At 48.6% G+C, this 17476-nt stretch overlaps 1 protein-coding gene across 4 annotated transcripts in view; it reads left to right on the forward strand.

Moving 5' to 3' along the window:
• Nucleotides 1-3441: 3441 nt before the first annotated feature.
• The window catches only part of BMF (Bcl2 modifying factor), a 39446-nt gene continuing 25411 nt past the window's right edge, over nt 3442-17476 (forward strand). For 2 of the 4 annotated variants that reach the window (XM_054827494.1, XM_054827495.1), the window contains exons 1-3: nt 3442-3564; nt 6111-6206; nt 7376-7539. In XM_054827494.1, the coding sequence (XP_054683469.1) occupies nt 6116-6206; nt 7376-7539 (255 nt within the window). In that variant the 5' untranslated portion in view covers nt 3442-3564; nt 6111-6115. Of the gene's footprint in view, nt 3565-6110; nt 6432-7375; nt 7540-17476 lie in introns of all 4 variants that reach the window. The other 2 variants (XM_054827492.1, XM_054827493.1) reach the window with 1 other exon arrangement.

Genomic DNA, 17476 nt, shown 5'->3' on the forward strand with positions numbered 1-17476 from the left:
GAAGGAAGGAAGGAAGGAAGGAAGGAAGGAAGGAAAAGGAAGGGAGGAAAAATCCAGTATGATCCCAGCATACAAGAACACGTTCAGTGATATACAGAAATGTGCATACTTCGAGCCTGGCTGTCAGCGTTACCTTCAGCCCATTGCCTCTAAGGCCACGAGTGAATTTGCAGGGCTGACAGTAGAAAAGCTGACTGGAAAATGCGAACTCCTGTCTTCAGACTTTGCAGTAGTTGTCAAGCGCAGCACCCTGAGAGAGGATGGAGTATTTTCCCAAGGCAGTGCCATTATCTGGGGAGAAAAGAGCGTTTCAGTTTTGGTTTCAGAAAAGTGAAAAGGAGCAACCTCAGCGAGCCTTCTTAAAATTTGCTCCCTTTAGAAGAAAAACCCCAACAGCAATATCTTCTCACTATTCTTTATAGTCAGAAAGTGATTCTGCTCCCAAATACACCTTTTAAAACGTGCAACACTTTCTTTCTCCTACCAGCACTGGGTGCTGAACCCGGTGAGCCCTTTGGTAGGGACGGAGGCCAGCCTTCTTTCTCCGCAAGGACAGCTCGTGTGAGGAATGCATGAGGACGGTCAAAACCTGAAATTCAAACTGGGCTTTTTCTGCCTCACACAACAGCAAAACGAGGCACAACACAGTTAGTAGGTCTGTTGATATGTGTCAGGGCAGAAGACAGTACTTTCCACTCCATGGCACTCAAACTGAGCCCCCTGAAAAACCATCAAATTGGCCAAATGTCCTTAAGATAACAAAATAAACAGAATCAACCCTGAGCATTTTTCTTGCTTGTCCTTTGCTTTATGATCCATGAGGCTACCCTTAATATCCCTATTCCAACCATGAGAGCTCGAAAAATAGAAAAATAGAAATGAAAACTGAGCTCATGAGACAAGACTACCCCCACCAAAGTCAAGTTGGCCCTGTGTGGGTTTCAGAGCCCACCCAGGCAGAGCAGCTCTCAAGACCCGTGCCTAAGATCACAATGTACTCTGCAATTACAGCACAATGCTGACAATAGCATTTTGACAGTACAGTAAGAAGAAATATTTCTGAAGACACATAGGGGATATTTAGGGGGGCTAACTAAAGAAAATAAGCAATTTTGTTCACTAGTCTTTTGAGCAGTTGAGCAGGCTGACAGAAGGGTTATAGGATGGCACGGTATTTCCCTCCACAGAGGTCACCAGGACACTACTGCATGTGATTTAAGATTAATCTCTTGAATCAAAATGCCACCATGTACACTAATGAGCAGCAACTCTCTGGCAGAGTATCCGTCCCTGGGGCTCCCAGTCCCAGGTAAGAGGCTTGTCTCCATGCTATTGTAGAAACTCTCTCAGCAGAGTGTGGTGAGGTTGGTGGTATAACTTGCCCCCAGTTCACAATTTTCCATTTCAGACTCGCTGTCTCTGTCTTGGTTTCGGTCTATTTACTCGGAGCCATTTCTTAACAATGTCTAATTTCCTCAAGGAATCCCTCTGAGTCCCCTGTCTTAGAAATGCTGCCATATCTTTTTTTTTAATCACTGAAAGGCACAAATATCCTTCCTGAGCTCCCTTACCATCCAGCCTGATTATATACATAGATTTCAGTTTCCATACATTTTCTACACAGTAGGAGTTCCCAAAACACAGCCTCTGGGGATATAAAGTGTGGCCCCAACTACAGCTCAACGAGATGAAAACAAAGCCGATCAGGTACTGTTTTTACTGTTAATGAGCCTAACCAGCAGGCAGTTATTACTCAGTCTGGAAGACATAAGTGGTTGGAATCGTAGTGCATTCATTTTTTATTTATAGCGATGCACATTCAAATTAGAAGTAGCCTTCCAGCAGCTGGCATTTTGCCAGGGCCTGACCATCAGCGTGATAAAATTTGAACATCTTGAAGATATAGAATGGCTTATGTTGCCTTTTTTTTTTTTTTTAATAGTACTCCCCCTCCTCCTACTCACAACTCCCTTGACTATCAAAAGCGGACAACGAGGCTTAATTAATTTAGGATCCTGGCCCTTACTGAAAATGAAATAAATTAGTCCTTTTTCTTTCTCACTTAGTGGTGAGGTACAAGTCAGATGTGTGCTGAGCTCGTAGCAAAGCGAAGGCTCAACCCTTCTGGCAAATAAAAGATTAGAAATGAACCCTTGGACAAGAACCATAAAGAAATGGCCTTTTGGAGAGGATGCACATTATTAGCCTGTTGATCTGTTAATGGCAACTGTAAATACCTCACCCAAAATCACAGTGACTCTGAAGCATTTAACTGGAGGGGCTCACAGAGCCTGGCCAGGAGAATGTGATACAAGGAACCCGCAATAATTCACATCACCTTGCTAGTCATCAGTTCCCAATCTAACCCCTCCCCTGAGTTTAAGTTACAAACCTCAATAACTGTGTGGCAGATCTGACAGCAATTAACATTGCTCGGCTGCCAGCTGGATTTTAAAATCTTCCTTCCAAGTGATCTTGTTACGTAGGTTTTAAAAAACAGCCTGGCGGGGTGCTGCTCTGTGCTGAGGAGCTGGGTCCTGCACCTCAACTTGATGAGATTTTGCTATTGATTTCAGGGGGAGCTGATCAGTCAATGGTAGAATAAGGGTAAACGGCACCAAACTGTTCATTGGAGTGTGAAGCTTGTTTTTTTCTTAATCTTCTCAGTGACGGGGCTTCACAGAAAGGACTACTGAGAATTTATCCCTATTAGTTTAGTTCTTTAGTCCTGCGTATTACTCATATACAACAACGAGCACAACATGCTGCAAGACACTCCTCAACCCTCACACCTCAAAGTTATTTAAAGCCAAGGAATGAGTTTTGTTGGAAAACAACTAGCTGGAGCCAAACTCCCATCAGGTTTAAACCCAGCCCAGCCATGTCTGTAGCTCTGCTCTTGGCTTGGGATGATTGCTGTGGCAGTAGGGCCAGGCTGAGCGCGGCTCCATGGGGCCCTGGTCCCAGCCGCGAGTCCCACCGAAGGCTGACAAAGACACTCATTTCCCCCTTGCTTCCACCTGAGACAGGATGGAGCAATTTATTTTCCCACAAAGGGACGGAAAAAGCAGTTTCTAAGCGAAAGCTGCTCTCTTTCTTACGCAGCCCAGTCTCTGGGCCGCGGGCTGGGCCCTCTCCTCCACCTTCTTCCCACAGCCGGCACGGCTGAGGAGAGCGACGGGACGAGCCCCCGCGCGCCCCACAACACTCACCCACCCGGCGGCCGCGAGCGGGGAGCTGGTGAGGTGACACACAGCAGCGCCGGCCCCGCCCCCGAGGAGGCGGGGCCAAGACGGGCTCTGCCCTCGCCCTCGGCCGCGCCGCTCCACGGGCCGGGCCGGGCGCACCCCCCGTCGCGGTGGCGGCGGCTGCCCCTCGCGGCGCGCCCCACCCCTCTCCGTCCATTGGCCGGCGGGCGGGGGCGGGGCGCGGCGCGGCGGGGGCGGGGCCGCCGTCAGCTGTTCGCGGTCCGCCCGGCGGCGGCAGTTTAGCGGTGGGGAGGCGCGGCGGCAGCGGCGGCTCCCGGGACGTCCCGGTTCTGCGGGACGTTCGTCCCGCTTCTTGGTGAGTTCCCGGGAAGCCCTTTCGTCACTGGGGGCTGGCCTCTCTGAGCTAGGTCTCCGGTCAGCGCGGCGCCGAGGCCGGGTGCGATCGTGACAGGGAAGGGGTGGGGGGGCCGCCTTGGGGTAGCCCCGGCGCGGAGCGGCTCCTGCCTGGAGCGGCTCCTGCCCGAGGTCCCGCGGCGTCCTGGGGGGCTGGGAAAAGGGGTGGGAGGGCGGGCGGACGCGCCGGGAATGAGCTCGGTGGGCACCGAGAAGGCAGCGATTTGCTGATGCAAGCGATGACTAATTACCGGTAGCCAGCGCTGCCCCCCCCCCCCCCGGCTGCCCCGCTGGGCTCGGGTGTCTCGTCCCCCGGTGCTGCCCGGAGAGGCCGCGTTTAAACTTCTCGGCCGGCGGTAAATCTGCGGTGTTGGAGCCCGGAAAGGGCAGAGTTAAAAGCAGTTGGCGGTGCCGGAGCGAGGCCGGCCAGCTTTGTTTTGGGAAGCTGGCACGCACGTGTGTGCTGAGCCCTCCCTCCGGCTCCCGGCCCCTCCGCCTGTCAGAGCGGGCGTGTGGCTGCGGCGCGGCCGAGTTTGGCGGAGGCTGCCTCGGCTCGGAGGGCTCGGCGGCTTTCTGTCGGACACGGCGCTGAAGACGCGCAGGCTCCGCGTCCGTGCTCCCGCCGTTCGGCAGAGCCCCCGGAGCCCGGGCTGTTCAGCGTCTCTCCCGGGCGAGAGGCGGCGGCTCTCGGTGCCTCTGGCTCCCAGCTGTGGAAGGAACTTACTTGAGTTGTAGGATGAGTTATCCGTTACGCTGCCTCGGCATTCTCTCTTCAGCGTTTCCTAAGGGCTCTGCAAAAAAGTCGGACGGTATTGCGGGAGGTCGAGTAAAAACTTCTTGCTTTCTGAACCCTCTTTTGTTCAGGGTTTGGGCTGCCGGCTGGCTTTGTGCCTTTGTTGCACTTTCTTGCGCTGAATGCCCGTGTCCCGGTGGGGCTCTGACGGATGAGATCTGGCAAATCTCGCTGCAAAGACAAACTATGTTATCGCCTTGCCTTTCTGTCAGGTGATGGTGATCCAGCAGCAGGGCTGGCAGGAGATCATCTATGCCAGCGTCTCAGGACCTGTAACTCCTTTTGGTGTGCTACTTTAAGCCATGGATGAGAATGTGACGAGTGCTGTGCCAAGATGGCACTGCTGTCATCCAGCGGAGCTGGACCAGCTGTGGGGCTGGTACCTGTTCTGCTCTTCAGACTCTTCTTTGGGAGTTGCAGCTGGGCTGAGCGAACCGCTGAGATGCAACAATAACTGTAGTGACCCTGAGTTAGAGCCCTGCACAAACAGTTCTTGCACTGCTCCGTCCCTTTGTCCTCTCTAGCATGTTGGCGTTGTGAGTGCTGCTCACCTGGGGGGAAATGGGAGCACCAAGGGGAGCACTGAGCACATCCTTATAAAATTATTATTAATGTCTCCTTCAGGCCTGAAATTCCTCTTGCTAGTCTTCCGTTCTGTTAAATGCTTCGCAAACCAGAGCAAAGGAAGAGACATGAAGAGTTGAATTTCACTGCCTTGTTTGGAACTGGGTGGAAATCCTGGAGATGGATCTCTTAGGAGACTGTCTTCCAATTGGGTTAGATGCACAGGTAACAGTAAAGGGACTTACGACTTTTTTTGGTAAATTTGCTTCTAATTGCTATATGTTTGCAAAGAGCTCTGAAATAGTGATTTAGGGTTTATTGGTTGTTTTTTTTCCTCCACCATCTTTGTACAGCTTTGTGCTGCAACAGAGCTCAGGACTTTTGACTACGGCAGCTACAGAAGTGCTACTTTAAATACTGACACCAGCAACGTTTATTCTTTAGTAGTAGGGTGAACTAATGCACTGACGGTGCATGTAGGCTTTAAGGTTAGAGGGGTAATGAAGTGACTGCGTTGCCAAGTTTGGGACATGTCTTAAGTTGAGCTGAGGGAAGAAATGAGAAGTTGAAAGGAAAGTTGGCCCTTATAGAGAGAAGTTATGGAGAGCTTCAGAGAAATGGCTTTGCCAGCTCTTGAGTTTTGTAACCACTGGGGTTTCTTAAAAGCCTTGTGATTACAAGAGGTTTTCTTTATCAATAAGTATTAAATGGGGAAAAAGTGAATGGAGGATACCATAAAGTTCAAATTCAGCAGGCCCGAAAGAAGCAGACTGGCCATGGGGCAATTTGAAGGGTTGGGGTTACTTTTTAAAACAATGTCTCTTCAGTTTCTGTGTGCTGAGGTTGGGGATTGGCTCCCTCCTTGTGACCAGTTGTGGAATTGGAGCTGTGGGTGGACTCTTAGAACTCTTAGACACGTGTGAACTTTGTCTCCCTCTGGCCCTGCACTTGAGGACTTTCCACAAAGTCCTTCACCACTGAGTCACTCGTCTCTCCTGCCCATGCAGATGGGCTGCATTGGGAGGGAGGGAGACAGGCAGGCAGACATGGAAAAAAAGAGCTGTATTTTATTGTTGGAGCAGAAGGCATTCTCTCCTGGACAACGTTTTTGTTGTGTCTTAGCTGTTTCCTCAAATGTCCTTTTATTGCAGGAACAATGGATCGCCCCAGATACCTGGAAGAGGACTATTCTAGCCTGGATGGGCTGGACGATGACGTGTTTCACTCTGATGACTTTGGACTTGCAGGTCAGCCTGGTGAGATGACTGCAACAGGCATTTTCACACAGAACCAGTCCTACAGCTGCCTTCTGGGGAGGTTTCAACTATTCCCCCTCACACACTGCTGTGGTCCGGGTATCAGGCATCCTGAGCAGCAGGACAAGGCAACTCAAACACTCAGCCCGTCCTCTTCCAGTCAGGATGTTATGTTGCCTTGTGGAGTCACTGAAGAGCCCCGGAGACTCTTCTATGGTAAGAGCACTCCAGTGTCACTAGCTTTGCAGCAAGGAAACTGTCCCTTTAGCACTTCCCCAATCAAGCAAGGTTTCTTTCATTAGGGTGTTTTATTAAAGGACTGAAGTTATTTTGCTTTGGTCCTACTCCCTCAGGAAAGACAGCTTGTATTTTCTTATCCTTGCTTGTCCACTGCAGGAACCAGGCACTTGCTCATTGCTTCTGCTGTCCTTGATATTCCCACTCTTTTTCTTTTTGGCTTTATTCTGTCACATTTTATTTTACTGCTACATGTTTACGTGGTCACCATACCTCATATCCTACAATTTGCCTACATTTTTTAACTTCTAGCGCTGTCTCGTCCACACAGGAAGACTCCTGGAAGTTTTGAGTGGAGAGAAGGAAATGCAAAAATTGACTCTTAGTGGGACAGCTTTTAGGCTCTTTACTGGAGTTGAAGTTGTTGAATAAGTAGCATGTCCATCCAGTGTATTACTAGTAACTGATGGAACACCACTCAGCTTTGTGTATCCGATTCAGCTTTAATTCAAATCAGTCCCACTAAATGCCAGAGAACTGAGAAAAGTCTGACGGGAAAGATACAGCAACCTTTAATAGGAGACAACTCGAGGCAGAGATCTTGTAAAACTGCAAAATTGTCATTAAAAAAATAAATAAATCGGCACTTGGCTGAATTATAAACAAGCAAAAGGAACCCAGTGTAAGATCCTGCCAGTCATTTGATCATGGGAAGCAACACAATGCTCTGCTTAATCGATGTAAATCTACTTAAAAGCCGAGCATGCTTATGGTACACAGTCATTGTTTGGGCTTGAGGAACTCAGCTGTAACATAAGTCAAAAATTTAGGATTATGTGCAGCTCTTTCCTCCATAAAGTGTACCGAGTAGAAGAGCTACTCTTTGTGCTGGAAGAATGACTCTTCTGATGTCTGTTTTGTAGGGAATGCTGGTTACCGTTTACACATTCCTCCAGATGGCTTTGCGTTGGATCCGCACCTCCGAGAGGAGCCTCAGGAAGGTCAGCGGGAAGCACGTGCCGAGGTGCAGATTGCACGGAAGTTGCAGTGCATTGCCGACCAGTTCCACCGGCTCCACATACAGAGGGTAGGGTGTCTCTGGAGGGGAACGTGGGGGTTTAGCTATCCAACAGTGGTGCTCTAGAAGACTGGCTCCAGGCATCAGCTGAGCAGGCTGTTGTCTAAGGCAGCAGACTGCCAGCAGCGATAAAATGGCAGGAGTATCCTGGTGGATTTTGCTAATGCTAGGTTGCTGGCTCTTCCTAAAGATTGGCAGGTGGAGGGAAAAGAATGTGTGGGATTGCATTTACTGCCTGGGAAGGTAGCTGTTCTGTGTTATCTGCTCCTATTCCAGCTCTTCCAGCAACAGGGTCGCTGGGGCTTTCTCCAGGGATCTCCCCCTTGCTTTTTATTACAGCTTTTACTCTTCTCCGCTCTCCTCACCACCAGTGTCTTCTCTTCTGTGGCACGAGTGGCCATCTGTGGCTTTTATCAGCTCCTCATCTTGGAGATGACAAGAAGCCTGGAGTCTGTTCTGGCACTCCTTGTTGTCTAGGGGTAGTTGTCTGACATGTTGGGTAGTATATTTAGCTTATGCTAGACTTCTGAGCAGCTCCTCTGTCAGACAGTCCTAGCTAGTGTCTCAGACTTGTGACTAACTTCCTCACAACAAAAGACAGCTGTTAGATGCCATCAGGTCTGAAAACCACACTCCAAGATCTTGATTTTGTTTTCTTTAAAAAAAGAGAAAAAAAAAAAAAGAAACCCAGCTCTTCAAAGAAACAAAATAAAACCAGCACCCCTAAAAACCCCCTGATTCTTTCTTCCTTGCCCTCCTTCCCCTGTTGAGTAGGGGTGAAATGGAAATCCCAGCCCATGCAGAGTTTTTTGAGGTGGCAGAGGTTTGGCAGTAGGCAGCGCTTCACCCTTTCTGTGCAAGCCCAACGAGGAAAGTGTGTATCTGCTTGCATATGAAGAAGCTGACACTCTTGCTGACTTCAGAGAGGGACAGAAAGCTTATCTCACTCCAAGTGAGTTGGTGCTCCGTTAACTGTGGGATCTGTTGCAGTTCTTCTCAAAGGTAAGTGAGGGTCTCTGTCCTGGTCAGAGAATGTGGCTGTGCAAAGGTTTAGTCCTCTCTGTGTCATGAGGAAGATGAGGGAATTCTGGGACTCTTTATCTCCAAGTAGCAGGAGGATTAAAGCTGTAACAGAAAGATTAGCCTGTAGAAATGTAGATGGCGCTATGAATGTCATTTAGCAAACTGCATGAATAACAAGCTACCATGAGATTTTTAAGATGTGTGGTTGAATGGGGTTTTCCCCGGTGCCACCTTTTTGCCAGTGATAGCTGAAGACCCCACTCTCTCTAGCCAGATTCTCACAGGAAAGGGAAGGTTAACCATCTCGGTGGAGGAGCCCTGGAGTGAAGTGGTGGAACTGGTTGTAACTTGACCCCTTTCATCTCGGGGTGGGGGGGTGGGGAGCGTACCTATCTGATGTCTATGCCTTGGAAACAGCATCCAGGAATGCCCACCCAAGCCGGCCTGGCTAAAGCTGCCCTGGGTCGGGCTCTTTGCTGGCCCGTGGCGAGCTGCCAGCCGCGGGTGCTGCGGGGGCTCCCAGTGCCACCACGCCGAGGACCGCAGCCAGGGCCGCCGGCCCAGGCGAGCCGCCCGCCAGCCGAGCGTGTGGGAGAGTTAGTAAACAAAGGCGTCCGCCTGCACTACCCGACGGCGCAGCCAGCAGAGGAGGAGCTCTGCTGTCTTTGTTTGAACTGGAAGAGCAACAAGTTGTAAAAAGGGGGGGGGGGGGAGAGCTGTTCAGCCATTAAAATTTGAAAACAAAACAGAAAAAAAAACCCCGACCCGAAAGCTTAACCTGAGGACGGAATAGTTCAGCCAGTGGTTCTCCACGGCCTGACCCTGGGATAGGCCTTGGCGTTTGGATCTGTTAAGGGATTCTTTCTTGTTTGTGAGGAGAACTGAGTACTGAGCCACATATTAGTGTCCAAGGCACTGTTCTCCGTGGAGTGTTTTGTTGTCATGCCCAGTCCCTTCCATCCCAGCCCTGCACGGAGGATTTCCTTTGGCTTTTGGCACAGATCTCCTGTGCAGAAGCCCCTCTGTCCTGTGTGCAGTGACTCTTCCCAGCCTGTTGCTGAAGAAGCAAGCCATCTGCCCCTGGAGACACGTGGATGGTTCACAATGTATTGTGGTTTGGAAGGGGCAGTCTCTGAGACATGGAAAACTGGGCTGTCGTTTATCTTGCTGTGAAACTAATCCCTGATTTGGATGCCCCATTCCAGCTTGTCTCAAACATTTGGTCAAAACCAACTTTCCAGAGTGGTGTCTTGAATCAGATTTAGAATACCACAAAGTTAGTCACACCAGTGTGGTCTTGTGAAGTCCTGAGAGAGAGCAAGCCTGGTTTTCAACAAGCGGTGCCTCTTTTCAGAGCCTACAAAACATCTTATCTGTGAACCTGTGAAAAGAAAACATATGTGTCCTTTCATGGGAGTTAGGAAAGGCTTTCAGCATTGGAGTAGTGCATCCAGCTAGCTCAGGAGTTGCCTTCTCATGGCTCTTGAGTTCTGTGAGACTCTCCAGCGGTTCAGGTATGGCTCCCATTCTGCTGCCGTAGCAGCAAAGCTGTGTTGACACAAAGGCCGCTGGTTAATGTACATCCCTGGCTGAGAGAGGAACTGAGTGGGCAATAGCTGCTGAGGTTGACGTCACTAAGTTGTCATTGGACTCAGCTACATGCACGGTCTAACCCCATCCCACACTGGGAACCCTGGAGAGTCACTGTTATCTCTTCCCTGGGCTCCTGGAGCTGTGTGGTATTTATTCTGTGGTTCTTGGCTATACAAAAGATTTTTGGGTATGCATCTCGTAAGAATACAAAAGTTGGCCGCACCTATGCTTGCTTTTGGCATGTACACCATTTTCAGGGTTTCATTTCCTATTAATATATTAAACAGAATACAGTAGTTTAAAACCTGGCTTTTTCATCCTTAGAACAGTGCTAGAGCAATAATGCAACATTCTCTAGCACTCTGCAGCTTTCATCTGCTTAAGATGCTGAATTTATTATAGGAAGGACTTGAGCAATGCTCTGTGTTCCTAAGTAGCAGAGCCTGCTACAGGTTGATCCAGTTTGCAAAAGGCTCTGCAGAATGACATGTGAGACCCATCTATGTTTTCTCGAGCTCTTTAGTACCTCTTACCTGTCTGAGGCTATGTAGCTTCTGGGAATGTTCCCTCTGTTGTGCTTTTCTTACCCTGTCCCTGGAAAACAAAGGTAGAACCAAGCCATGCTTTCTGCAGGAGAACCCAGTACATGCCACCTCCTCCTTGGTTTGGAGCAAGTGTGCCTTTGCCATGGGATCCCTGAACTGCCTGCTGTAGCCCAGCCTCTGGCACTCTGAGGTCATGGAGAACAGAGCTGAGCTTAGGGCATCTGCTGGTCGGTCAGCTGGGATGCGCTACCTGCGCCGCACGTGTCCAGGCACTGGCAAGAAGTGCTTGGGCTCTGCTTCAGGTCCCAAGTGCACTTGAGTTTCCTCACCTTGAGAAGGGGCTTCAACCCATGCTGAACTGACAGTGTATTTCACGACATGACGTTCCACTAGATGGGATGTGAGTAGACAATCAGGGACAACGGCAGCAGCAGTGTAAAGCCACCCCATAGGAACATGGGGTTATACAAGAGTGGGGTGGGTGACACCGTCTATCAGTATCACGCCCCTTCAGTTTGACTTGCTCCATTGAGACACTAGAACGCTACAGTTTTTTCCAAATAAAATAACTCGAAGCAGGCTGCAGCATTGAGGGGACTGCTGTTATCACATCTCTTCTTCATGGTGATAAGATCACTTCACAGGGGATAAAATTGTCTCTTTAAGAGCCAAGGAGTGGTAGCCTTGAACAGTTCTGGGCTCAGGTCCAAGCAGAGCCACTGACTTGCTGTATGACCTCAGACAAGTCTCTTGACCTCCTTGTGCTTCAGTCAGCCCATCTGGAAAGCTTGGTTTAAAAAAAGCTGAGCCTCAATGAGAACCAGATGCTGAATCAGAGCTGAGCTTTCTTGAGTAAATAAGTGCATTACAAACAACAACAAAGCCCCTTTCCAACACATCAGGAATCCTGCAGTTGATTTAGATATGCTGACCGTGCTCAAAAAGCCTCCATGGATCTAGCTATAGAAAACTTTGTTTCTCTCAATTCCCCAATTGATTCAGCAAGTAACTCTCTCGCTATGACTGCAATGGGCTTGAGCAGCCTTGGAGCACGAATGCCTGCATCCACACCGGCTGTGGAGGGACAGCTCGGCATGTACCTGTTTGCATCACGTTAGTGATACTGAAAATGTCCAGGAGGAAATGTTGTTTTCCTTTGAAAGTGAAACTTGTTACATTTTGCATATTTTTTCCCCTCTGTCTCTCATGAGAGTTATCAAGGCCTCCTCTGAGACACTTCTGCTTATGCAACAGGGAGCCCGTGTCTCTTGTCAGAAACTTATTGGCGTGAGAGAGTGGGCACACAGTGCTATGTGTGCATCATTTATGCCAAACTCCATCAGGCTTTCCTCCATCGTTTATTGAGGACCCTCAGTTGCTTTTTTAAAACTGGAATTGTTTGCAGGAAACTGTCCTTTATGATGACTTTACATTTTAGGAAAAACGTTCAGAAAAGCTTCCTAATAATGTAACGCAGAGACTCTCAAACTGTCCTGCCGCTGAGCTTCTAACACCGGCAGCTCCATTGCTTTACTTGTACCTGCAGTCTCTTTGAGACTTGGGGTAAGTGCTTTCATTCCTTTGTTTCCCAAGTAGGTCAGTGTGTTTCAGGATCTTCTCTGCTGGCTAGTGGTTGCTGGTCCCTGCGGCTGCTGTGCAGAGCAGTGGGTCTCCTCTTCAGCTCTGCTGTCTGTAGGTTGCCCATCGGTGCAAGACTTGAATTTCCAGCTGAGGATGCAGGAACATGGTGAGGGAGAGTACCAGATGGAGAACTCCTGAAGTGAGTGATCCTGGTTTAGAGGGCAGGGTGTAGGGTGAGTGTGAGGTTGGGAAGACTGAGATGTAAAGTAAAGTTCTTGCAGAGCTATGGAATTGGAATCCTAGGCTTGAGGAAAGGAGGGTGCCATAGGGGGAAGAGGAATTCTCACAGTCACTGGAGTCAGAAACTTAATATGAGGAAGTGGAGACAGATTTTTTTGCTTAATGTTGTTAGATTTTTTTACCATTTTGACAAATGACAATGAAGGAAGAGGTGGGCTTGGAAGTGCACCTTTGCCTATGCATACAAATGACACAGCAATCTGTTGCCCCTTGCCTAGCACCTGTTCTGAAAACCATGCTGCCTGTGGAGCTGATTACTTGACTTTTAGGTTACCAGAAACTTGCTGGACCCTTTCACATCTGATCTGAAATTATATTCTTTGGTATGTTAAGAAAAGAAACCAAGAACAAGAACATAGTTATGCCACTGTATATCTCCCATATCTTGAATGTTACGTACAGTTCTGGTTTCCTTCTTCCAAAAATGATGCAGCAGAACTGGAAAAGGTTCAGAGAAAGGCAAGAAGGATGATGAAACTTCGATATGAAAAATAAAAAAATCAGCTAGGACTGCTAAGCCTAAAAAAGACACAAAGCAAGGGGGTAGCAATATTAAACAGAAATCAGAAGTGACATGAAGGAGATGGATAGATTAATTTCTCCCAGTACAAGAACTAGGCAAAATCAAGTCTAGCTAGTAGGACCCAGCTCAAAGTAAATGAGGTAGTTTTTCATGCAATAGGTAGCTCTGTGGAACTCCTTGTCTCTGCATATTGTGCATCCCAATGCTTTATCTGGGTTCAAGGGGAATCGGGACAAGTTTATGGCCATTGAAGGAGACGTTAAATAAACAGAAACCAGATCTGACTCGGGAAGTCCTAAGCTCAAACTAGTTAGATGCTGAAAGAGTATTAGGGGGAGCTGTTGCGTGTACTTGCTCTTTGCTGTTCCTCAGGCAGCCGCATAAGACTGCTGTTGGAGGCTGGGCTGTGCGAACTCTTGATGCAACAGTCACATACAACCATTGTATATCGGTTGAATAAAAAACACAAAACTTTTGCATCAGCCTAATCTAATCCTTCTTCTCTATGCTTTCAGCTGACAAAAGATTTAAATATATTATGGTTTTGTTCCTGCTTAAAATAGGGGATAATGTTAAAAAGCAAAACTTCCTGCGTAGCTCTGGTAGGGGAAGTGGGCAGAGGATAAGGGAGCCGGGTGGCAGGAGAGCAGTGCAAGCTCTGTGCAATGGCGCGCTGTGAATCCTTCACCCCACCCGACCCAGGACTGCAGTGTTTGAAGGCAGTGGGGCCACAACCTCAAAATACCAAGATTGCCCCCACTAAAGAGCACAAAATAATTTTGGTGGGCAGAAGAAATGAATTGTTTTGCAGTATGTCTAACATCACCTGCAGTATTGCTGTGTGATTTAAATAGCGTTCAGCGCTGCTGCTTCTCCTGTACAACCCCAGTAGCCTCTGCAGGCTCTTCTGCATTTCCTGGGCTCTCGAAGCACTGTGCTGGCTGTGGCAGTGGTAACGTGCTTTCTGCTTGTAGCAGTGTGACAGCTGAGAAATTATTTTTCAATTAAGAAATAATTGCGGTAATATCCCACTTCTTTTTTAGTGTGGGAGACTAGGAAATGCAGGTTATGACTTGTCTGAGATCATGTAGGGATCGCTGATTGGAACCCAGTTGTTCTGCCTCCAGTCCTCTGCTTCGGTTGGTTGATCTTATTAAGATACTGCCATCTCTGAGGGGGATGATCAGATGTTTGGACTGATTATTTATGGTGAGGAGTGTGCGTGTTTGTATTTTACTCAATTAAATTTTATGGTGGAAGGACAGGAAAGCAAGAGCCCAACTGCAGAGTCCTCCTTTGTTTCAAGGCATTGAGGAGGAATGTCCCGCTAGCCTTTTATAATCTGTTTGGTTTTTTTTTTTTGTTTCTCCTTGGTAGCTACCCTTGCCAATGGCAAAGGAATCTTTCTGAGGACCATACCACAGCAGAAAGAATAGCGATCTAAAAATAAAAGCAGCGAGGCAACTTCTATTAACCCCAATTAGGTTTTTCCTGACATAACGCCTGACGAGACGCTGGCAATGGGGGACTGCAGCCACCCGCCGAGGAGAGCCCCCGAAGGGCGCGCAGACCCTGGCCGGCGAGCCGGAGCGGGCTGAGAGGGCTGTGCGTGAGAGCGGCTCTGCCGGGCAGTGTTTGTGCTGCGGCTGCTGTGTTTATATCGCTCTCTAAATTTAGCTTCTGAGTCATCAGAACTGCTGACGAGAGGCTGCTCTGCCCACAGGCTCCAGCGCTGCACCTGCCTGCCCGCCCGCCTGCCTGCAGGCTCCCCTCGCAGCGGGGCAGTGCTGCGCCCAGGCCAGGGCCCCGCACACCCTCCCCCCCTCGCTCCACCGCCAGGATATTTTCCTGCAAAAACTTGCAAAGTGTTATTTTAACCAAAACCCCGAGGTAGGCTTTAATCACTAGGGGGTGACTCCCGTGCACCAAGCAGTGTCGGGAGCACCACAAGTCTTCTGGCGGTGAGGGCATCGATGAGAAACAAAGGTCAGTCCATCCCACGGCCCGTGCGGGTTAGGTGATAAACAGGATAAGCTGTGAAACAGCTCTGTGAGTTCACACTCAGGGTCCGAGTGAATAAACCTGCCTGTGCCTGCTGCCTGTGGCTGTGGGAGGGGACGGGTGTCTTCTCCTGCGTGCGGAGGCAAGGTCTGGGCATCTCTTCCTGCACCCTTGTCCCCCCACCAACATGGGGGTGAATCTCCCCCAGACCCTGTGACACAGGTCAAGAGTGGTATCGGGTGTGGCTCTGTGGAAATGCAAGACCCTTATTTACTGTATTTATGGAAAATAAGCCAGTGTGCCCCCCGGGGGTGCAGGAGGGGAAGGCTAGGGGCCTGGGAACGAGGTGGCCGGTGGTTGCCCTTCCCAGGTTGCCGTCAGCTGGCTGTTGCCATGGCGTCTGTCTGCTTCCCCTTCCTGCCCGCTCTGGAGAGGAAGGCGTGAGTGGCTGCATGTTTGTTTTTGAACTACAAGTAAGTTGAGAAAGGGCTCACCTGCGCAGCTGTGCCTGCAGCAGGTTTGGGGCAATGAATGTCGCTGATTGCTGCTCGGACCAGTGCCTCGGTGGGGGTCTGTGCCATCCCCATTGTCTGGCGTGGGCAGCCCTTAAATGGGTTTTGGGGCTCTCCTGCTCCTCACATCCATCCTGCTGTGCCCGGTACTGTACGTCCTCTCTTATCTTGCTTCGCAAAGCCTGATGGAGGCTTTGAGAAAGGAAGCAGTACTTGAGATGACACCTCCTTCTGCCACAAGTTTAGTCCCACGTAAGAGAGCTGCGGGGTTTGCAAGCCAGAACGATGCAGATCCCCAAGGAAGATCCTCGTCCTCATCTCTGTGTCACCATGAGAAATCGTGCCGCTAAGTTCCTCTTTCGATTTTTCTCTGTTACTGTGTCCTTTTTTTTTCCTGCTGCTTTTACACATGCATTATTCTTTGGTCATTAGGAATCACAGCTGGAAAGATTTGTATTTGACTTCCATTGGCCTGCATTTCTCTCTTCAGCGGGGGACACCTTCTGTAACCTTTGTTGCCTTGGGGACTGTGACTTTCTAGTCTTTCTAAGCTGAAGCATATTTTGTGGTAGCACAATATGCCTCCAGCCACCTGGCAGCCAAAACAGCCTTCAGCGATGAGTCAGCAACTGCTCCCGGTGTGCAAGTATTTTTGTTTTCAGTGAATAAATAAAACCCCAACAACTTACTGGTAATACTTGTATTAGTCATTAAAGGAAGAATGATGTTTGTATGTGCACATATACCATTCTTCTTCTTTTGCTATAATAGTGTCATTTATGGTTATATTTTAATCCCTCTAGTTAAGATGGGATCAGAATTTGACCCTTAACCATCTGGAAGCTGTGAAGTGAAGTCAAAAGTTACCCACAAGATAAAGAGGGTAGACAGGTGTACCCTTCTGTATATGTGATAGGAATGTACCAGACCCACATACAACAGGGTGTATGTTGAATATATTTTTTACTTTTATAAGGAGGGATATTAATGGCATGTATGAAGAGTGAATCCTATTCATCTGTTAAACGTTTATGCTCAGGGATTCAAGGAGCTGTGTCAGAGGGACAATATTTTCTTTAAGGTGTATTACCTGTACTGATCTTCCCTTGATCACCCTGTGCAAGGGCTTGGTAGCAGTAAAAAGCTTTTGACATCTGAGGTGCTCTTTGACAGATGTATAGCTGTATACTTACAGTGTGAAACACGCATTAGGAATATTAATTAAAGGGAGGGAATAAACATCGGGTCAATCCTGTTCCTCTTTCATTTGCTTCCAGTAAAAGCCTTGCTGGGTTTTTTTGTGTGTGTTTACCAGTATTCTGGCTTTTAGTTCAGCACAGTTCATGGAATGGGCTTCACTAATGTACTGTTGCTGCAGAGGACGCTTTTCCTGTAAAATGGCCTTTCCCTGTGACTCATTGAAGCATTCATGCTAACGCCTCAGACAGACGGTCTCTTAAGGATATCCCCTTTAAAAAGCAGCAGCTGCAATAGGAAATGGTTTTATGTGTTTCCAGCTTTGTGTTGACTTACTGTATTCACAAGTCCAATCTTTTTTAGTTACAGTTAGTGTAGAGGGCAAAAGAGGCTTCTTTCCATCTTGGGAAAGGAGCATCAAATTGTTCACTGTGTTGCTACTGCATGGAGGTGGCGAAGTTTTCATCCATAAAATTTTTGTGCAGTAGTGACTCTGAGGATCGAATTGTTTTGGTGAGGGAAGATCAGCGTAGTGAAGCTTAGGAAAATTATAAACCTGGGCCACAATAGCTATGCGTCTTAGAGGACCGTAAGAACTGCCTTGAAATGCATCACATCTGAAAAAAATTAGATGCCAAATTCATGGAGTCACACTCCTGGGTTTTCTGCCC

The sequence above is a fragment of the Grus americana genome, chromosome 5 (genome assembly GCF_028858705.1).
Source record: "Grus americana isolate bGruAme1 chromosome 5, bGruAme1.mat, whole genome shotgun sequence".
Taxonomy (NCBI): Eukaryota; Metazoa; Chordata; class Aves; order Gruiformes; family Gruidae; genus Grus; species Grus americana.